At 44.0% G+C, this 11,031-nt stretch overlaps 1 protein-coding gene across 1 annotated transcript; it reads left to right on the plus strand.

The window, feature by feature from the left end:
• The first annotated feature begins 6,905 nt into the window (after positions 1-6,905).
• Positions 6,906-8,573, plus strand: LOC137657368 (tigger transposable element-derived protein 1-like). Its single transcript, XM_068391703.1, has one exon. The coding sequence runs from the start codon at positions 6,906-6,908 to the stop codon at positions 8,571-8,573; it is 1,668 nt and encodes a 555-aa protein (XP_068247804.1).
• Positions 8,574-11,031: the final 2,458 nt, after the last annotated feature.

Genomic DNA, 11,031 nt, shown 5'->3' on the forward strand with positions numbered 1-11,031 from the left:
GAAGGGATACGCCTATCAATTATGTTGACTAGATTCTCATTCAAAGGGACAACAGGATCTACACTATTATATAATTGTGAACAATTCAAGCACAAAAGATCATGTAAAATCCCATTCCAGTCTGCTTGGGATTGCATATAAATTTTACAAGAACATGATATATCAGGGACAGGCTGCTCAGTCTTCACTAATAATGAAATCAAGGCATGATCAGATGTCCCGACTGGAGAACCAACATTACCAGTTATAACGCCAGGGGAGTCAGTGTATACGAGGTCCAAGCAATTACCAGACCTTTGAGTAGCTTCATTTATGATTTGCTCACAGCCTGATTCAGAAGCAAAGTCTAAAGCTCTTAAGCCATGGCGATCGGTAGGAGAGATAGAACTTAACCACTCCCTATGGTGAGCATTAAAATCACCAACAAAGACAAAAGAAGCCTTTCTATCATCTTCTTGTATCTTAGCCATAATGGTAAGAAGACAATCGAAGATAGAATCATCCATGTCTGGATTCCGGTAGATCGAACATAAATAAAAGTTGTTATGCCTGCCACAAACTTTTATTACCTGAATCTCATGACATCCACATTGATAGCAGGACTTATGAGAAGCATGGTACTCAGTCCTAATGTACACCGCCATTCCCCTGGCCCTAGGGATGGCATCACGTTTCAACATTATTGGCTTCTTAAAACCAGTTATAAGGAGCTCAGATGAGTGCCTCATATTAGAAACCAGAGTTTCTGAGCACAGAAGAATATCATACTGTCTGGACGCAACTGTAAGGTCTTGGATATATTGCAATACAGAAGACGACATTGACGAAATCTAGGACGTACTGGTCCCGGATTTCGCTCAATGTCTCCAGACAGCATAAGAATTAATAGAAACAAAAAAGAGACATCATACTTAAAAACTAGATTAACAAGAATTATATAACAAAAACAAAACGTACAGAATTATAAACAAAGTGATTGATGATAGCCATAGACTATAGTAAAAAGTCGGAAAAACTGGTCAACATGGAGGAGCCGATACACCATGCAAGGCTAAATACCCTCTAGGATAGCCACTTCAACTGAAGGGAGGACAGTAAGGATGGTTTTAAGAAGAAAAAGAATCAGAAAAAGGAAAAGACAACCTCTTGATAAACCACCAGGCATCCATGGCCCTTCTATTAAGCCTGCCCAACACACCATTTCAAAAAAACAAGAGGAAGAAAAAAAATAAGATAGAATAGTGTGCCTGAGTGTACCCTCAAGCAAGAGAACCTCTGTACCATGGTATTCCACTGTCTTGGGTTAGAGTTCTCTTGTTTGAGGGTACACTCGGGCACACTGTTGTATCTGGTTTCTCTTCCTCTTGTTTTGTTATAGTTTTTAAAGTTTATATAGGAAATATTCATTTTAATGTTGTTACTATTCTTAAAATATTTTATTTTTCCTTATTTCCTTTCCTCACTGGGCTATTTTCCCAGTTGGAGCCCCTGGGCTTATAGCATCCTGCCTTTCCAACTAGTGTTGTAGCTTAGCATTTAATAATAATAATAATAATAATAATAATAATAATAATAATAATAATAATAATAATAATAATAATAATAATAATAGTGCTGATTCATGATATGGTGTTCTTTTGCAAGACCCATCTTTCACTGAAGTTTTGTATCTGAATCTCATCTTGCATAAGCCACCTCATTGATATCTCTGAGGATGTTACTGGAATAATGATGGTGGTCTTCAAATCTCCCATCAGGATTCTGACAATAGAATCTTGCTTTGCAGTAAGCTTGTCATGAACAAGCAGCGAATGGCACTCATCTTATAATTATCAAAGGCTTCTGTTGTAGGCATTACTTCTGTATCCCATCAGAAAAAGAGGAGCTTACTGATCTGTTGCACTGGACAATCATCTTCACAACATGCGACTTTGTGCCCATGAAATTTACAAAATCTTAACAATTTCTTAACTTTGTACATATAAAATTGTTTACAGGCTCAGGCCTTCAAATTATTTCCACTCATAAGATCAATCTTTGGACTTCAAAAGATTTTCATCTCTCAAGAGCGAACATGGAAAAGATCAGTTTTCCCCTCTCAAGATCGAACTTAAAAATTCAAATGTTTTCCATCTTAAGATCGGATCTGGAAATTCAAATAATTTTCCCTCTTAAGATCTAACTTAGACATTAAAATCACATGTGGGATTTCTTATCACTTCCCTGCTCAAGATCGAACTTGGAACTTAAAATCACTTCCCTATTCAAGATTGAACTTGTGGATTTCAAGTCCCTCCCTACTCAAGATCGAACTTTGGATTTCAAATCCCTTCCCTATTCGAGATGGAACTGGGTACTTCAAACCCCTTCCCTGCTCAAGGTCGAACTTGGAACTTTAAAGGATTTTCCATTTCAAGAGAGAACTTGGTACTTCAAACAAAAATTTCCCCTTTCAAGATCAAACTTGGTACTTCAAATCACTTTCCTGATCAAGATTGAACTTGATACTTGAAATCCCTTCTCTACTCAAGATCGAACTTAGTACTTGACATATATTCCACTCTCAAGATTGATATGGGACTTTGTATCACTTGCCTGATTAACTTTGGACTTGTCCCTTCAAATCACATTCTTGCTGTACCACCCATGTGTCACACGATCGTACATAATAACGACATTTCTCTTTTTTGTATATATTATCCTTTGTATCTTCGCTCTCCCCACAGCAACTTGCATGAACCTGTCCGCCTATTTCTCATTGTTAACTGTTATCAGAATCGGTTGCCGGTTGGACAAGCAATAGCATGTTTTATTTTGTGACCTTCTTGCCGGGACCTAGTGTGTATATATACTCATTCTTGCCGGGACCTAGTGTGTATATATACTCAATGTGTCTATAATAAAGTACTCAGTAGCTATCATCCCGCTCTTGAGTCACAACCTACTCTTGGCTCGTCATATTGGTGACCCTGGAAGTCGACTCGCTCCTCCCGCCTTCCCCCCCACCCCAACTATTACTATGGCCACCCCATTGAAACTTTCGTCGTTCGCAAGTTGAGAGGCGTTTTCTTGGTTTCAGTGCGCAGAAGTCCAGTTCCGCATCAAGGGTGTGACTCGCTCAACCACCAAAGCAGATTATGTTCTTGCGGCGATACCCGAGGACACCTTCCTGGAACTTTCTGACTGGCTTTGTGAAAAAGGAGACACTCTGATAGCGTATGGCGCCCTCAAAACATACTTTCTGCAGCAGAACTCGGCGTCGCCAGCTGCCCGTATAGCGAAGCTTTTTCAGGTCTCAACAACCGTTGGGGATCTAAAGGGCTTCGCTCACCATCAATAAAATGACCAGTATCCCTCACCTGCAACCTGCCGCAGACGGCTCTCCTTGTGAGGTGAACCTACTTCGTGCCCTTTGGGTATGCCGTTTACCTTAACCTGTACGCGTTGCCATACCTGATGTTGATAGTTTACCCATAAAGGACTTGGTGACCAAAGCCGACGCCCATATGGACAGCCACTTCACTACCTTCAAGACCTCTATCAACGCCTCCACTCCTGACGAAGAGAACACCTATTCAACGTTAACCGAAGCTGACGTGAATGCCGTAGGACACGCATGCCTACCCCGTGACGTGCCGGAGCGGCGACAAAGCCACCCATCACCCACCACTTGCTCACGCTCCAACCAATGACTTCTACAGCCACTTACTGCCGCCCATCGGCCGCAGTTTTGCTACTACCACTTCAGATTCAGGGCTGCCGCGAAGAAATGTGCCAAGGATTGTCAGTGGCCAAAAAACGTGTAAGTAGGCCATCGATCATGGTGGTGGACTCCCATGTTTCTAATCTTTTCTTTTTACATGATGTAGGAACGGGCGTGCGATTTTTGGTAGACACGGGTGCTTGTCGTTCTTTTTTGTCAAGGGAACTTTTCAGGACACAACGTAGTCTGCCGAAGTCTGCCTGGTAGCTGCCAACGGATCTGTGATACCCACCTACAGTTATGAGAACCTCACATTATCGTTTGGAAACGGTAAATTTAATTGGAAGTTTCTTGTTGCTGACGTCACGTTGCCAATCCTCGGTGCGGATTCCCTCTTTCATTTCCATCTTCTGGTCAATGTCACTCCCTCTCTCATTTCCACCTTCTGGTCAATGTCACCCACCGACTATTGGTCAACGCAGGCTCGTATTTGTCGAGACTTCTTCAACCCGCCCCCTCCAACCTCGCTCTCCACATCAGCGCACCCACGGATGCCTATGCCCACCACCTCATCTCATACCCGGAAGTTTTCCGTCCAGAACTTTGCCAAACGCCCACAGGCTCCTGCCAAAAACTGTATTAATCACCATATCAAGATGCCGGATCTCCAGTCTTCGCCAAATTCAGACTTCTGGCACCGGATCAATTGGCAGCCGCCAAACAGACGTTTGCGGAAATGGAAGAAATGGGCCTTTGCCAAAAGGCTTCCAGCCCATGGTCGTCACCTTTACATTGTCCTGAAGAAAGACGGCTCCCTCCGTCTCTGTGGGGATTACAGGCGCCTGAACATGCAAACGGAGCCAGATCACTACCCCCTCCCAAACATCGCCGACGTGACCTCCTACCTGCACAAAGCGAAGGTTTTCTCTCCACTTGACCTCCTGAAGGGGTATTATCAGGTGCGTATGAACCCAGAAGACATCCCCAAGACCGCCATCACCACTCCCTTTGGTACATACACCTTCAATTACTCCTGTTTTGGCCTTTGTAATGCTGGGGCCACTTTTCAGCATCTCATGGAATGGATCTTATGGGACCTCCCCTTCTGTGTATGTTACGTGGATGACATATTTGTGTTCTCTTCCTCCATAGAGGAACTCCTCCATCACCTGCACATCGTGCTTAACTGCCTACAACAAAACGGCCTTGTAATCCGGTATGACAAGTGTACCTTTGGCGCCAAAGAAGTGTCATTCTTAGAGCACTGCATCACTCCTGAAGGAGTCCATCCCCTCCCTGAGAAGGTAGCAGTCGTTCAGAATTTTCCCACGCCCTCGACCGTCAAAGCACTGCAGGAATTCTTGGGCACGATCAACTATTATCACCGTTTTCTGTCAGCCATTGCCGCCACTCTTGCTCCCCTTTACGCCTCTCTCAAGGGCAAGCCAAAAGACCTGAAGTGGGCTCCCGTTCAAGAAGCGGCCTTCTGCAAAGCAAAGAATGCCCTATCAACCACTGCTGCTCTCACTTTTCCCGCCCCACATGCCCCTCTCCTTCTCTCCACTGATGCCAACGACTTCGCTATTGGTGCAGTTCTCGATCAGGTGGTCACCAGCTCGCCCTGCCCATTGGCCTCCTTCAGCAGAAAGCTGTCCAAGGCAGACTCGGCTTATTCTACCTTAGATCGCGAATTGCTGGCCATTTCTTAGAAGGTATGTCCTTCGTCATTCGCACAGACCACATGCCTCTGTTGCACGCCTTTACTTGACAGTCTGACGCCTGGTCCGCCCGTCAACGCCGACATCTCTCCGCCGTGGCTGAATACAATTGCACCCTTCAACATGTCCCTGGGAAAATGAATCCTGTTGCCAATGCCCTGTCAAGAAATACGTTGGCCGCTTTTCAACTGGGATTGGATTATAACGCCTTGGCTGAAGTCCAACGACAGAATCCAGAGTATCAAGCATGTAGGACATCCTGCACATCCCTCCGTTGGGAAGATATCCCCGTTGACAACTCCAACAAGATCCTCTTCTGTGATGTCAGTACTGGTAGACCGCGACCGGGGATTCCTGCTCTCTTGCACCGACAGGTGATTGATTTCATTCACGGCCTTTCACATCTCTCGCGCCGTTCTACTGCACAGCTGCTGAAGACGAAGTTCATTTGTTACGGCATTACTAAGGATGCTAAGGAGTGGGTCTGTCTGTACTTCTTGCCAAACTTCCAAAGTACATCGACACACGGATTCAGGAGTGGGCACCTTTCATCAACCTCAGCGTCGTTTCGCCCACATTCACGTTGACGACGTAGGCCCTCCACCCGCATCAAAAGGACATCATTATCTGTTTACTGTCATCGACCGCTCCACTCGTTGGCCTGAAGCCATTCCCATGGAAACTGCAACATCCGCCTCATGTATACCTGCCTTACTCTCAGGATGGATTGCAAGATTTGGTATCCCTTAGCATATTACTTCTGACAGGGGTACCACTTTCACCTCTCAGTTGTGGACATCATTAGCGAATCTCCTGGGCATCACCCTAAATCAGACAACTGCCTACAACCTCTCCGCCAATGGAATGGTTGAACGTTTTCATCGCACCCTCAAAACAGCTTTGATGTCCCGCTGCAAGGACTCCAACTGGTTTACCCAACTTCCCTGGGTCCTCCTGGGACTAAGGACCACTCCTACATACGCCCTGGACATCTCGGCAGCTGAAATAGTGTTTGGCGACCTGTTGGTCGTCCTTGCCGAATTTTTTACTTTTGCAACCTCCTCCAACGATCTCTAGCGCATACGTCACGTCGTGGGAAAATTTACTCCATGCCGCCAGACTTACAATCCCCAGCGAAGCATCTCATACCGACAGACTTGCACGTCTTCCTGCGCAATAGTACAGGCGCTCCCCTACTTACGAACATTCGAGTTACGAACAACGGTACATACGAACATGTCTGCGCGTGTGTCGAAAAATGTTCTGAAAGAGATGCTGTAAGTTAGATTTTGTATTGCGCGCCTTTTTCCGAGTAGTGCTTCTTTCCGCCACTAATACAAACGCTTGGCGCTGTGAGAGCTCACCCAGCATCCACCTTCCTCTGCCCAGTTCGTTGCAGTGCGTAAGTGCGTGAACGTATCTCCAGTGCGCAAAGAACTTTTTTCATTTTTATCATTAAATATCTTGTGCATCCATTATTCAATATGGTTGGTGAAAAGCGAAAGGCTTCTAGTGAGAGTGGTAGTGCAAAGAAGAGGCAAGCCATTTCATTTGAAACGAAAGTGGGAATAATAAAGAAGCTTGATACGGGTGAGAAAATGGTGAGCGTTGCACGGGCATACAACTTGAATCGTTCGACCGTCGGTACCATTTATAAACAGAAAGATCGTATAATGGAACATGTTAAAGGTGCAGTGCCGATGCAATCGACGATCATTAGCAAAAGAAGAGGGAAAATCATAGAAGAGATGGAGAAACTTCTCACCATTTGGCTCGAGGATCAGCAGCAGCGGCGTATTCCTCTGAGCCTTATGCTCATTCAGGAGAAGGCCAAATCTATCTTTGCGGATGTCAAGGCTAAGGCTGGGGAAAGCGCTGCCGAAGAAACGTTTTCTGCCAGCCATGGGTGGTTTTCCCGTTTCAAGAAGAGGGCTAATCTCCACCATGTGTCCGTGTCCGGAGAGGCAGCATCTGCGGACAAAGAGGCTGCCGAGCGATTCCCCCAAGTGTTGAAGGAGATCATTGAGGAGGGTGGTTATTTGGCTAAGCAGATCTTCAATGTCGACGAAACGGGTCTTTTTTGGAAGAAAAGGCCAGAGAAGACCTACATTAGCCGTGAGGAGAAGACGATGCCCGGATATAAAGCGGCTAAAGACCGCCTAACCTTAATGCTTGGGGCGAATGCTGAAGGGAGCTACAAGCTGAAGCCGCTGCTAGTTTACCGGGCAGCTAACCCTCGAGCCCTGAAGAACGTGACGAAAAGCTCTCTCCCCGTTATATGGATGTCAAACATGAAGGCATGGGTGACACTCGCTATATTTGAGGACTGGTTCTTCCACCATTTTATCCCAGAAGTGAAGTTGCATTGCCAGGAAAATGGAATTCCATTCAAGATCCTGCTGGTGCTGGACAATGCCCCTGGCCACCCCCCGCACTTGGATGATTTTCATCCTGATGTCAAAGTTGTGTACCTGCCGCCAAATACAACTTCACTTCTGCAGCCTATGGACCAGGGCGTTATCGCCAATTTCAAGAAATATTACACCCGACGGACGTACAGGATGGCCTTGAAAGCAGTGGATTCTGACCCCGAGATGACCTTACGGAGCTACTGGAAGTCGTATAACATCTTTAACTGCGTAAAAAACATTGATGCATCATGGCGTGAGGTTACCGAGGTCAACCTCAATGCCGTGTGCAGGTCTCTATGCTCTCAGTTCGTCAACGACTTCCGTGGCTTTGATCAGGAGAGCATCAATAAAGAAATTCTCAGCACTCTTGTCAGCCTAAGTGACAAACTCGAGCTTGACCTGCAGGAGGAGGACTTCGAGGAATTGCTTGAGTCCCATGGGGAGGAAATGAGTAACCAAGACCTCATGGAGTTGGAGGCTCAGCAACGTGTCGAGGAGGAGGAGGAGGAAGAAACGCCTGTCCCCATGAAGAAATTCGAGACGAAACTCTTGGCCGAGGGGTTTTCGCTCATAGATAAAGCCATCGCACTCTTCGAGCAGCAAGACCCAAATATTGAACGTTGCACAAAGGTTGCAAATCAATTGAATGATGCCATACAGTGCTACCGCATCATTTATGATGAAAAAAAAGAAGAAAACTGTGCAATCGTCGTTAGATCGCTTCTTTCGGCCAGTTTCTAGTAAATCCTCCAAGGAAGATACTCATCAACCCTCATCTTCTTCTCCTCGACCCTCAACTTCTTCCTACATTGAAGTTACGGAGGAGGAAGTAACTTTTGAAGCCCATTCCAGCGATGACGATGACCCTCTCATGATATAAAATCCTCCTCTGCCGCCTCCTCCTCCTCCATCATCTCCTTAAGCATCGAGCCTCCTCCTCCTCCATCATCTCCTTAAGCATCGAGTACATCTTCCAAAAGTAAGTTAAACTTCATTTTATTTATCTTATTACGTACATGTACATACTGTGTCTCTCTCTCTCTCTCTCTCTCTCTCTCTCTCTCTCTCTCTCTCTCTCTCTCTCTCTCTCTCTCTCCCTCCCTAACATACGTAGCACAGTACTGTACGTATTCTCCATTTTATTAAATGTTTTTTTTCAGTACAAACCAATACAGGTTACTTATACAAGCCTTAAACATACTTATATAAACCTTCAATATACAGTACAGTATTTATATAGCCCTTAAACATAAATTATAATACAAAATATAGCACTGAAGCAACTTACGAACGAATTTAACTTACGAACGATCGTTCGGAACGTAACTCGTTCGTAAGTTGGGGAGCGTCTGTACTAGCAAGCTACCACTAACGCTCCTTACACGGGCCCTTTCCTTGTGATCCGACCAAATCTGAAAGCATTCCTATTAAACATTCGTGGCAAAGAAGACAGGGTCTCCAATGATTGTCTAAAACAAGCTTATCTACTTCCAGACCAACCACCTACAGTTACCCTTTCTAGATCAGGGTGCCCTATTTAACATGTACAGTACGTCAGTTTTAAGGGGGGGGGGGGCATGTACCACCAATATGTCACACGATCGTACATAGTAACGATATTTCTCTTTTTTTTATATATTATCCTTTGTATCTTCGCTCCCCCATCGCACTGACAGTAACTTGCATGAACCTGTCTGCCTATTTCTCATTGTTAACTGTTAACGGAACCGGTTGTCAGTTGGATAAGAAATAGCATGTTTGTATTTTGTGACGTTCTTGCCGGGACCTAGTGTGTATATATACTCAATGTTTCTATAATAAAGTACTCAGTTGCTTTCATCCTGCTTTTGAATCACAACCTAGTCTTGGCTCGTCGCACTGCTCAAGATCTGAATTGAGAAGTCGCATCACTTGCCTGTTCATGATCGAATTTAAGAATTCATATCATTTGCCTGTTCAGGATCAAAGTTGAGAATTCATATCACTTGCCTCTTCAGGATCAAAGTTGAGAATTCATATCATTTGCCTATTCAGGATCAAAGTTGAGAATTCATATCACTTGCCTCTTTAGGATCAAAGTTGAGAATTCATATCATTTGCCTATTCAGGATCAAAGTTGAGAATTCATATCACTTGCCTTTTCAGGATTAAAGTTAAGAATTCATATCACTTCCCGGTTCAGGATCAAAGTTAAGAATTCATATCACTTGTCTGTTCAGGATTGAAGTTGAGAATTCATATCGCTTAACTTTTCAGAATCCAAGATAAGAATTAATATCACTATCCTGTTCTGGATCGAAGTTAAGAATTCATATCGCTTGCCTGTTCAGGTTGAAAGTTAAGAATTGATATCACTTGCCTGTTCTGGATCAAAATTAAGAATTGATATCACTTGCCTGTTTAGGATCAAATTTGAGAATTCATATCACATGCCTGTTCAGGATCTAACTTGAGAATTCATATCACTTTCCTGTTTAGGATCGAAGTTAAGAATTCATATCACTTACCTGTTCAGGATCAAAGTTGAGAAGTCATATAACTTGCCTGTTCAGGATCAAAATTGAGAAGTCATATCACTTGCCTGTTCAGGATCAAAGTTGAGAATTCATATCACTTGCCTGTTCAGGATCAAAGTTGAGAATTCATATCACTAGCCTGTTAAGGATCGAAGTTGAAAATTCATATTCTTTGCCTGTTCAGGATCTAACTTGAGATATCACTTGCGTGTTCAGGATTGAAATTGAGAATTCATATCGCTTGCTTGATCAGGATAGAAGTTGAGAATTTCCATCACTTACCTGTTCAGGATCGAAGTGTAAAATCCAGATCACTTACCTGTACAGAAACAAAGTTGAGAATTTACATTACTTGCCTGTTCAGGATCAAAGATGAGACTTCACATTACTTACCTGTTAGGGATTGAATTTGAGAATTCACAACACATGCTTGTTCAGGATCGAAGTGGAGAATTCATATTACTTGCCTGTTCAGGATCGAAGTTGAGAATTCATATCACTGGCCTGTTCAGGATCGAAGTGGAGAATTCATATCATATGCTTGTTCAGGATTGAAGTTGAGAATTCATATCACTTTCCTGTTCAGGATTGAAGTTGAGAATTCATATCACTTGGCTGTTCAGGATTGGAGTTGAGAATTCATATCACTTGCCTGTTTAGGATCATAGTTTAGAATTCATATC

The sequence above is a fragment of the Palaemon carinicauda genome, chromosome 18, assembly GCF_036898095.1.
Source record: "Palaemon carinicauda isolate YSFRI2023 chromosome 18, ASM3689809v2, whole genome shotgun sequence".
NCBI classification, from domain to species: Eukaryota; Metazoa; Arthropoda; class Malacostraca; order Decapoda; family Palaemonidae; genus Palaemon; species Palaemon carinicauda.